Source organism: Homarus americanus, unplaced genomic scaffold (assembly GCF_018991925.1).
Source record: "Homarus americanus isolate GMGI-L3 unplaced genomic scaffold, GMGI_Hamer_2.0 scaffold22069, whole genome shotgun sequence".
In the NCBI taxonomy this organism is placed as follows: Eukaryota; Metazoa; Arthropoda; class Malacostraca; order Decapoda; family Nephropidae; genus Homarus; species Homarus americanus.
Window position 1 is genome coordinate 10,001 of NW_024736328.1, and position 11,743 is coordinate 21,743.

The 11,743-nt window shown below is 42.9% G+C and overlaps 1 protein-coding gene across 1 annotated transcript; it reads right to left on the reverse strand.

Moving 5' to 3' along the window:
• Positions 1 to 5,698: 5,698 nt before the first annotated feature.
• Positions 5,699 to 11,291, reverse strand: LOC121872138 (arginine-glutamic acid dipeptide repeats protein-like). The gene is made up of 2 exons (XM_042374804.1): positions 10,548 to 11,291; positions 5,699 to 6,527 (listed from the first exon to the last, which is right to left on the reverse strand). The coding sequence occupies exons 1-2, from the start codon at positions 11,207 to 11,209 to the stop codon at positions 5,699 to 5,701; spliced, it is 1,491 nt and encodes a 496-aa protein (XP_042230738.1). The 5' UTR covers positions 11,210 to 11,291.
• Positions 11,292 to 11,743: the final 452 nt, after the last annotated feature.

An 11,743-nucleotide genomic window follows, 5' to 3' on the forward strand; every position in this document is an offset into this window, starting at 1 on the left:
AGAATTATAGCCTCACAGCCATTACTCAAAACGTATTTACATTTTACTAATTCTATGACTCAGGGTAACGAGAGGAGGGAGTTTACCTGATGGTCATTAAGAGGCAGGTGCACTGTTTTCTGCTCGGCTCTGGTGTTCATTTTAATGGCGTATAATGGCTTAAGAGCGCTACTTAGTTAATGCAGATGGTGGTGGTGTGCAGACCTGGTAGGTGGGTAGGTGGGTGGGTGGGTGTGGGTGTGGGGGGAGGGAGAGGGGGGGTGGTTGTGTGTGTGTGTGGGCACGTGTTTTATTATTAGTAAGAAGCCCCGTAGAGTAAGGCTGAATTGGGTAGTTTCCGTAACAGCAACAATAATAATAACAACAACGACAACCACTACATCAGCCCGGGACCAACACGTCACCACAAGTTACCCACAAATTGTCACCCAAAACCTTCGAGATAAACAAGTCTCCAGCATCACAGGCATTTCCATATCAGCATCATTTTAGTTGTCGACTCTCCGGGCCTCCCAACTGGTGAGCAACTCCAAGCAAGCGTTGTTTAACTTGCAACATCAACACGAGAGGGCGCACGAAGTTAGTGGTTTGTTTTGACATAACTCCACCTGTCGACAGTCTGCTGATGAAGCAAGTGTGTGTGTGTGTGTGTGTGTGTGTGTGTGTGTGTGTGTGTGTGTGTGTGTGTGCGTACATCATCGTCCTAACAACTCACACCTTCAGAAGTCAAGTTATCTTTTTTATCTTGTTCCCAAGGGAGAGAGAGAGAGAGAGAGAGAGAGAGAGACTAAATCTTTTCGATTTCGTTTTGTAAACAATTAATCGCCGTTCCTTTAATTCTTGGTTAAGTAATTCATTATATTTTATCTATAATTGACCCATTTAACACCAACACAGCTCCCCCCAAAAATCCCTAATTCTGAGTTTTTGTCCCATAATTCCCTCCTGAACCACTCTAACCGAGGCTCAGTTGTTTGGGGGATTGATGGAGCCCCAGAAGAAAGACGGAACAAGAGAGTGTGGGATTGAGAAGTCTTTGGGGAGGAGGTGGATGGACGAGGGCCATTGAGGTGGTAATTTATGGTGTATATGAAGTGCATTGTAGGCAAGGTATTGGTAAGAGAGATTTATGGGGTAAGGCTGGAGATGAGAGAGAGAGAGAGAGAGAGAGAGAGAGAGAGAGAGAGAGAGAGAGAGAGAGAGAGAGGTGGTATAGGTGAATTTATGCTACGGAGTGTGTGATGGTGAGTGTTAGTGAGTGTGTTAGTGAGTGTGTTGGTGAGTGTGTTGGTGAGTGTGTTGGTGAGTGTGTTGGTGAGTGTGATAATGAGTGTCTAACCTACAGTACATATTTTCTAACTTTTATGAATTTTCATCATAACTAACAGATCATATAGGAATATATAACAACACATACAATTATTTACAGGATATAGCAGCAAAGTTATCCCCAACTCTCTCCCCTCTCCCTCATCCCCACCCCTCCCTCTCCTGCCCCCCCCTCTCCTGCACCCCTCTCTCTCCCTGCCCCTCTCCCTCCTCCCCTGCACCCCTCCTCCTGCACCCTCTCCCTCTCCTGCTCCCCCACCTCCTCCCTGCCTCCCTCTCCTCCCTGCCTCCCACTTGCAACACCACATTTTGAGTCCCCAATTTTAAATAATATATATGTAGGTCAGTGCAGACACCACTCAGACTTTACTCTCTCCCTTCCCCTCCCTTCCTTCCTCTCTCTCTCTCCCTGTTCTTCCCTTCCCTCCCTTCCTTCTCTCTCCTGTTCCTTCCTTCCTCCCCGTCCTTCCTTCCCTTCCTTCCTTCCCCTTCCTTCCTTCCTTCCTTCTTCCTTCCTTCCTTTCCTCCCCCCTCCTCCCTCCCTCTCCCTCCCTGAGACGCAGTAGGGCTAGCAATCATTCCTTTAGGGCCAGTATCTTGAACCATACTAGACCATAGGACATAGCACCTGGGGTCTATTGAACACACTGACCCACACACCTGCAGAAACCACCCTGGCACACACACAGACACACACACACACACACACACACACACACACACACACACACACACACACACACCCACACATACACACACACACACACACACACACACACACACACACACACATACACACACACACACACACACACACACACACACCCACACCCACACACACACACACACACAGAAATAATCAACATTGGTATTAACTCTCTGGTATAATGTACGATTCACTGTCATTGAATATTTTAAGTATTACACCAAATATGAATCAATACGTGTTTGATAGTATGTTAATTATGATCCAGGTACGACGTGTTAACTAGATGTGTATGTGTTAATACCTGTGTACATATTATGGGAGGATATAGTTGATATTAATGGTGATAATGATTATGATCTTGATAATAATGGTGATAAGGCTGATGGTAATGGTTGCTAGTAATGATGATGATGATGATGATGATGATGATGACTGAGATTCAAGTCACCGTATTTACAATGGGACGAATATTCTAACCCCTAGAGGAAGCACACCAGAACCACAGCATCCTTCCCTGCAGCAGCAACAAGAGGATTGCCAGCATCAGAGGCAACAGGAGAGGTACTGATCTTTGAAGTAGCATCAGCAAGGGAGCAGCAGAAGAAGTGAAGGGAAACCATCAGAAGAGACAGAAACAGTAACAGAAGAGGCAGCAACAGTAGGAGAGACGGCAGCAGCAGTAAGGGAGCAGGAGAAGAAGCAGCAACAGTAATAGCAGGAGAGGCAGTAACAACAGGAGAGACAGTAATAACAGAAGAGGCAGTAACAGCATGAGAGACGGTAACAGCAAGAGAGACAGCAACAGCAGGAGAGACGGCGTGTTCCGAGGCAGAGTTGGGTAAGCACTTTGTAAAATTAGATCATGTGTCACACCACAGCCCGGGGAGGACTTACACCCAACCTACACACTTTATGGTTCACTACACCCGCCCTCTGTGGGGGTGTGGGGGTGGGGGCATGAGGTGTGTGAGGGTGGTGGAGGTGGGAGGTGGGGAGGAGGTGGAGGGTTTTGGGGTTGCATGAAGAACTAAAAGGAAAAGTTAGATATCGGAGTGAGGATGAGACAGTCAGAAATGTGGGGAGAGGCAGAGGGAAGGGAGAGGGAGGAGGGAGAGTGAGGGGATGAGTGAGAGAATGAGGGTACGAGGAGGGAGAATGAGGAGAGCGAGGAGGTAGAATGAGGGGACGAATGAGGGAAAAGAGTAAGGAGAGGAAGAATGAGGAAGGAGAAGAGGGAAGAAAACATACAAAAGAGACTGAACACAATACCTAGTTTCCTGCACCTTAACAAAAACATCATCGTCAAAGCACAGGCAGTAAAAACAAACAGCTCAAGGATCCACTGTATCCTACAACAAATAATCATGATATTGTTACCTCTCATTCACGACACGAGCGCCTCTGTGTGTGTGTGTGTGTGTGTGTGTGTGTGTGTGTGTGTGTGTGTGTGTGTGTGTGTGTGTGTGTGTGTGTGTGTGTGTGTGTGTATGTGTGTCTGTGTGTGTGTGTGTGTTTCTGTTTGTCTGTGTGTGTGTGTGTGTGTGTGTGTGTGTGTGTTTCTGTTTGTCTGTGTGTGTGTGTGTGTGTGTGTGTGTGTGTGTGTGTTTCTGTGTGTGTGTGTGTGTGTGTGTGTGTGTGTGTGTTTCTGTGTGTGTGTGTGTGTGTGTGTGTGTGTGTGTGTTTCTGTTTGTCTGTGTGTGTGTGTGTGTGTGTGTGTGTGAACTATGGCGGTAATAATTGATGCCCCCACTCAGGCGTAAGGTGTTTTTATGCTAATCACCGGATCACTGCCAACCATCATATATTTTCATTATACAGTAGTTATCAATTAGCCAATCCTCCCACATTGTGAAATTTAAATGACAAACTATAAGCATTTCCCATTTAACATTATCGGCCTCGTTCAGTCAGTGTTTCGTTCAGTCAGTGTTTCGTTCAGTCAGTGTTTCGTTCAGTCAGTGTTTCGTTCAGTCAGTGTTTCGTTCAGTATACCGAGACGAGAACCCAACCTGGAATTACTATTACAGGTTGTACTCAGTGTTGATATAGCATTAAGGGTCAACGTTATATCCAAGACCTACATTATATACGTTTACATTATTAGCAACGTCTACTAACATTAGCAACATCAATCAACATCAACATAGCAGTTATTGGGTCGCAGATGTTAAGGTTTATCAACATCCAGACAGACATTCCAACAGACAAACAGACTTAAGCTATAATACAACGCGTTTTTTTTAATTTATTTTAAAAGTGTGGAATAAAAATCAAAGAAAAACTACATCCAGGAAACGATACAACATTAAGAAAAAATAATGAAACACACACACACACACACACACACACACACACACACACACACACACACACACACACACACACACACACACACACACACACGTCACCCAGAAGAAAATTTCATGGCATATTTATCAAGTTAATTAATATATGAAGTGACTGGCCCACCTGTAATTACTCAGGATGTGGACAAATGCTGGAAGTGGTGCCTCATATTCACAGGTAAGTAACATGAACACTTTATGAGTTTTATGATCTCTAATATCTTTAAAAGTCTATTGAATTTCGTATGGTAAAGTGGCAATGTTACTACAACTACTGTTTCTATTGCTATTGCTGCTATAATAATAATAATAATAATAATAATAATAATAATAATAATAATAATAATAATAATAATAATAATAATAATAATAATAATAATAATAATAATAATAATAATAATAATAATAATAATAATAATAATAATAATAATAATAATAATAATAATGAATCAAACTTATTATTATTATTTATACTTCTATTTCTCGATATTTTACATATATAAGTCAGGTGTGTTCTGATTGCAACGCGCCATTTTTAATTACAACTGTTATGAGTATTATAATTGTTTTTATAAGTATCATAAATACAATTTGGACAGATTATTACTTTCAAACTTCACAGAGAACACTGAGAACCACTAGTAAACAAAATGACATCGACCCAACATGACTTCCTTCTATACCACAGATACACTTCCTATAACTTCCCAATGGCTATCACTTCAGAGTATCCGTCCAGGTTTTACTGCTTCTCCATGACCGTCATAAAATATCAGAGGGGGCCACAAGTTGGTCTCTAGTCTGTACTCTTAAAGCGGCTGGTTTTTTTTTCATTCCAGTTTGTTTTCGGTGAGTGTTTTGACGTGTTTGTTTTGCCGTTGAGTTTTCGTGTATATAAAATTATCGATTATGCTAAGGTTACGTTAGGTTTGGTTAGGTTAGTTTGCCTGTGTTTTAATGATCGTTTCAGTGACTTTAACGAGCATAAGGAGACCAAGACTAGACAACCATTCAGGTATCGCGCCAAAATTTCTAAAAGAAAAGTGGTCGTGATTTTGGTTAACAGAAAACGGTGATTATTGGTCACATCTACATTAGTGACATAAAACTGTAAGTCGACTCATTCTTCTTCGTAAACTAAATGGCAATCCAAATAAAATATCCACGTTAGTTAAGCTGTACTTCACGTAGGATAAGTATATAGAGAACACGAGTGGAATCATACTTCTTCAGTCTCCCCTAAACAGGTTGATGGACTTTACAGTTTGTTTCTATATTTACAAACACAAACAAACCACGAACAGCTGACCAACAACTACATCTGAAAACAAGAATATACAAATATTCTCATATATGGTACATTACCTTTCATGATGTACACCACAGTCGTCCCGGAGTGTTCAGAGGAGCACCGTAACACAGCCAGAGCACCGAGTTTCGTGGGCGTGTCTGGGAGTGGTGAGGACGAGGGCAGCTGTGTTGATGGGTGGAGTGAGCTTGTTAATAGAGGTCCTTGGTGAGGCGGTGGTACTCGAGGGCGTGATGGTGAAGCTTGAGGGCGTGGTGGTGAAGCTTGAGGGCGTGGTGATGGTATTTCTGAGCGTGGTGATGCTGTGGGTTGACGTTTTGGTGACACGGGGAGGGGTGAGGGCGCTGGGGGTCCCATAGAAGCAAGGAGTGTTGTGGGTGTAGGAGAAGATAAGGGCCGTGGGGCAGTTGACGACAGGCTTAAGAGAGGACGTGTAGAGGATGGGTCGAGGGAGGAGGAGGCGGCTGGAGGAGGAGGCTCGAGTGAGAGGGAGAGAGGGGAGGAGGACAGACGCCTGGAGCCTGGAGGAAAGGTGGAGGTAAGAGAGGAGGGGAAAATAGGAGTGAAGTGAGCATGGTGTGAGGTTGGGGTGATGGAGGAAGGGGAGGTGGAGGTGAGGAAGGTTGATGAGGCGAAGGACTGGCTGGGAACGTCCTTATGAGGCAGGATTGAAAGCGATTTGTTCAGAATACCGAAGGAAACACGAGAAGATGAACGGGAACTGGAGGTATGAAGGGAGGTAGGGATGGAGGAGGTGAGAGTTGGTGAGGATGGCTGAGAGAGGCGGTGTCCTGGCCTCACCCACACCACCATCTGGCCGCCCTCCACACGGTAGCTGCAACACAACACATCAATGAACAACTTGCAACATCATACTTGTACTAAAACGAAGACATTATTTATACTACATTAGGATATTAAATTAGCAACAAGGTCACCAAGCTGAGAATATTACATGTTACATCATCCCCCACTGAGGAATCTTACTACACCTAACTAGTTCACTTAGACAATAACACAACTATTCCAGATAAATTGCAGAAAGACTATTGAAGGTGGCAGAGCTGTCATCCATAGTTAGGAGGATCAATAATCTGAAAGCTAATGAATAAGTAATGTTATAAAGATTGATTGTAAAGTAGATACCTGTGATATACTTAATACTTTAAATGCTGATCTATTATACAGGTGTGTGTGTGTAAGTCAATCAAACGTAATTATTGTAAAGTGAACAGCCCGGTACTAACACATCATAAGCTAACACGTCATAAGCTAACACTTCATAAAACCAACACGTCATAAGCTAACACGTCATAAAACCAAAACGTCATAAGCTATCACGTCATAAAACCAAAACGTCATAAGCTATCACGTCATAAACCAACACGTCATAAGCTAACACGTCATAAAACCAAAACGTCATAAGCTAACACGTCATAAAACCAAAACGTCATAAGCTATCACGTCATAAACCAAAACGTCATAAGCTAACACTTCATAAAACCAACACGTCATAAGCTAACACGTCATAAAACCAAAACGTCATAAGCTATCACGTCATAAGCTAATACGTCATAAGCTCCCACTAAGAGAGAAAAAACACACACAAACACACAAACACAGCCTCACTCTCCCTCACAGTAAACGTGATGAGGGACACCAAGAGGGAAGGTGACAACGTACATAACATCTTAGACTCTCCAGCACCTGTCTCCCACAGCCACTCAACTCCTCGGGTGTAGTTGGAGCTCCTGTCTGGTGTGAGGCGCTGGTAGGAACACTAGGAGGGGGAGGGTCACTCGTAGGGGGGAGGAGCACTATCAAGGGGGACGGACACCAGCAGGAGGGAAGGGATGGGGTTGAAGGACGGGGGAGGATGGTGGGAGGGAAGGAAGTGGTTGTGAGGAAGGGGTCATTGTTGTATTAGATTGACAGTATTATTTTGTTGTATTTCCACCACAAAAAGTCCTCCACAACCAATCAATCACGAGATCCATCAAATTAAACACAAAATCAATCACCAAACAACCACGAACTGGCCCCTTCGACGCTGCAGACCAACAATATCAACAACCATTCCTTTAAGAAAATCTGCCCCAGGATTAATGATTCTTTTAGGAGAGTTTGGATATCGATCTAATCACTCTAATAAAATATAATTCCCTGATTAACTTACATAATACTGGAGTTATAAATAGTAAGAAAGACTGAGAATATAATCTATAACCTCAACGTTTACCTGGGGATATTAACACACCTTTACCTTTAGTTATTAATCGCCTCACTAGATGTTATAAAGGAAGGGGCGCTAATATATGATGTTTGTTTGTTTGTCTGTCACAGGATTTAGAGGCGGACTTGGCAGGTATTATACAACCCGTGTATACATGCCGGAGACACTAATTAACGCATGTAAATATCTCATAACTGAAGTAGGGGGCTAGGAGGAGTAGGGGGAGGGAGGGAAGGTAATTAAACGAGGTTGATGAAGAAAATCATAAATTATCATCAGACTGCAGTAATTACTGAGACATTGCTAATGGTATGACTATAAGACACAACATCCGGCCTAAACTAAACCTATAAGGACTCGAAGGATCTGGTAGGATTTATGAGCCTGGTGGTAAAATATCCTCCTGTGGGATACTTAGGATTTTTCTCTGGATATATGTCCGAAAATGAATCAGTATGTATGTATGTATGTATGTATGTATGTATGTATGTATGTATGTATCAGAACCTACCACCACACCAAGTTTAGGAAAAACAACTTTGGCAAACCACACACACACACACACACACACACACACACACACACACACACACACACACACACACACACACACACACACACACACACATATTAAAAAAAAGTGTCCGCTTCGCCTCTAAACCGCATTACTTTTCCAGCGGCTCAGCAAAAACTGTTCCATATATCAGGCAGACTGGTGGGTGAGCTCAGACAAACACTGGGACCAAGCCACAGAGCCGAGAAAAACCAGGATAAAACTTTGACTTTTGCTGAGATATTTACCTTCATGGTGTCATAAAGTGTATTTAATCTGTGTGTGTGAATGGGGTTATACAGCGCCACTTGACACCTTTATATATTACCACTTAACGCCTGAACACATCACCACTTGACACCTGAACACATCACCATTTGACACCTGAACACATCACCACTTAACACCTGAACACATCACCACTTGACATATGAACACATCACCACTTGACACCTGAACACATCACCACTTGACACCTGAACACATCACCACCTGACACCTGAACACATCACCACCTGACACCTGAACACATCACCACCTGACACCTGAACACATCACCACCTGACACCTGAACACATCACCACCTGACACTCAACAGATCTTAACTCATAAATTGTTTACCTCAACTTACTGATAACGTTAAGCTATGGCTGATAACATTACCAAAACTTATCTGCTGTTTATAATTACAAATGTCTTTATGTGTGTTTCCGGGATTGTGTTGTTGTGTGTTTCTCTCCCTGACTGAAATGGCAACACTGAAATAAGAGTAATGGTTGGCGTAAGTCAGTGTTCCAAGTGTTCCATTAATAAAATCGAAAAAAAACACGTCTAATTCCCTATCCCACTTCCTCCTCCACCACCCCCTCTTTCACCTCTTCCACTATCCTCACCCCCACCTCCATCCTACCACCATCCCCACCTATTCCTCCACCATCCTCCCCTATCCCCACCACCTCATCCACCACCCTCCCCATTCCCTACCTATCAGGCCGTCACGCTAAGTAACATGTTAACGAGGTGATTAGCGGGCAGACGGTGAGGCAGATCGTCCACATGAAAGCAATTATACCATACGCAGATAACTTTATATAATCATCTACCTTTAATTAAGGCGTATCATTACCTGGCCTCACTATTTACCTAAAGTCATGAGAACAAACATGGTCACCTGAACAAATACGTGGATAATATTCTTGTAGGTATTTTTTTGTTATTCATTTTAGGAGATCACGTGAAGATTAGGCACCCAAGATTACTTCAATTTAAGATTAACTACCCTACCCTACCCTACCTTACCCAACCTTACCCTACCCTACCCTACCCTACCCTACCCTACCCACTATTTAGGAACGCTTACACCACTCCTACCTACGGTGTTGCTATATACAGTACAAACAATACGATCCATTCAGTAATTACAAAGACAACATTCAACGACCTGTTCTCACCACTGAACCGTAAATGTAATCTCCTAGACACACTTTTCTTAATCGGTTCATCATCATCATCTCCTGCTCCCCTGCTTCACTCCCACCTCCAAGGACCTCTAGCCACCCCCCAGCCCCTACTAGTAATGGTGAGCAATAAACTGTGCCATCCGCATCAGTTTGTTCTACCTACAGCAACGAGAACCATTTGCAAGAAGACTAAGAATGGAGTCGACTAGTTCAACATTTCATCATCATGTCGGTAGTGATTCTTGCTACTTTAATCAGCCAGTAGCTAACATGTGCTCTAGTATTGGGAGTAACTAACTGTGATATACTGTACAGGTGCGGGACCCAGAGTCATTAATGTATGTGTATTGAAAACTGTATAACCATGAGACGTCAAGGCCCCAGGCTCCCCCTCCCCCGGCATACAACTCCAGTATTGAAAATCACTTTCCCATAATCACCGTGACGTGAAACTCGGGAGTAGAGGAATTAAAGGCTTGTCAATCTAATGGTGATTTTTTTTCGGTGTGCGTATTGAGATAATAATAAGGAAATAGAGTGAGTTTTACATAATAACATTCACTTTGCTTTTGGTTACGTTCACTAAAACAACATGAAGGATTGACTCACCTGAGGCTTGGATGAAGGTGGTCCAGGTACCAGGTAGGTTCAGTGCCCACGTTCTCAGGTGTACGCTGTAATATCCGAGTGTGTTGTTGTATTTCCAGTGAAGTTAACTTGATCGAGACCGTATCAGCTGCACTTGTTGGACGGCGATGTGTCTTTATGAGTTCCCACAACATGCTAGTTCCTCCTTTCTTGTTCTCTCTATCACCTTCTGTTTCTTCTCTAACTCCAATTTCTTGTTTTTCTTCTACATTAGTACTGGCTGTTACTTCTGTTATGTTAGGTTCATCATTTTTCATTTTTCCTGGCTCTTTCTTCCCGTCATTGTCTGTTTTTATGTCTTTGTTATCACCATCAGGAACACTGGCTGGTATATTCCCTAACTGTGATCGTCTATAACTCAGTGTCCCTGTGTCATCATCTCTCTCCACGATTTTATTTTCCCTATTCCTCTCTTTATCGTCTCTTCCTCTGTATTTCCTCTCTTCCATTACTCGTTGTTCCCCGGAGTGTGGTGATGGTGGTGGTGACTGCTGCATCCCCTGGGAGTGTGGTAATGAGTACAGGGAAGGTGAGCTGTGGGAGGGAGTGGAGTGAGAGTGTGTGGGAGACGGTGGAGGGCCAGGAGAGGGAGGGTGGTAGGGGCTGGGTGGTGCTACACACATCAGGCGCAGGAGTACGGGTGGTTCCTCGTCGCCAGCCTCCGCCAGCAGCACCTGGGTGGGGGACGCGCCATCACACACACCTGTGGAGAGAGAACATATTATTTATAACATATAGTTGTTGACGGTTGTTAATGACCCAACTAGTCACAACTACAAAACCAAAACGCACACTTTAACAACACAATCACAAATGAAGGAAAAACACATAAACTGACTAATATGGAAAACAAAAGAAATAACAATAATAATAACATGTTACCCTACGAGAAGAACATAAATAACATACCAAACACTGAAATATAATAACAAAACAGAGGATATAAATGATTTGTTCTTTATACTAAACATATGTCATTGTTCGCATCAAACACAAACACTTCAATTCATCAAGTATTATAAAGCGCGCTATAAAAATAAGGTATTTGATACATATTAATTAATATAAATACCCCAACAATAATGCTTTTATATTTGGAAATATTTCACAAGTCGTATCAAGCTCAAAGACTCCCAAACAAAAGACTCCCAAACAAA

Bases quoted from the DNA above. Each gene is read 5' to 3' on its own strand.
- LOC121872138 (XM_042374804.1), bottom strand. From the start codon at position 11,209: ATGTGTGTAGCACCACCCAGCCCCTACCACCCTCCCTCTCCTGGCCCT. The intron at 6,528-10,547 runs GTGAGTCAATCC...GTTGTGTTGCAG, and splicing joins CACCTTCATCCAAGCCTCAG to CTACCGTGTGGAGGGCGGCC.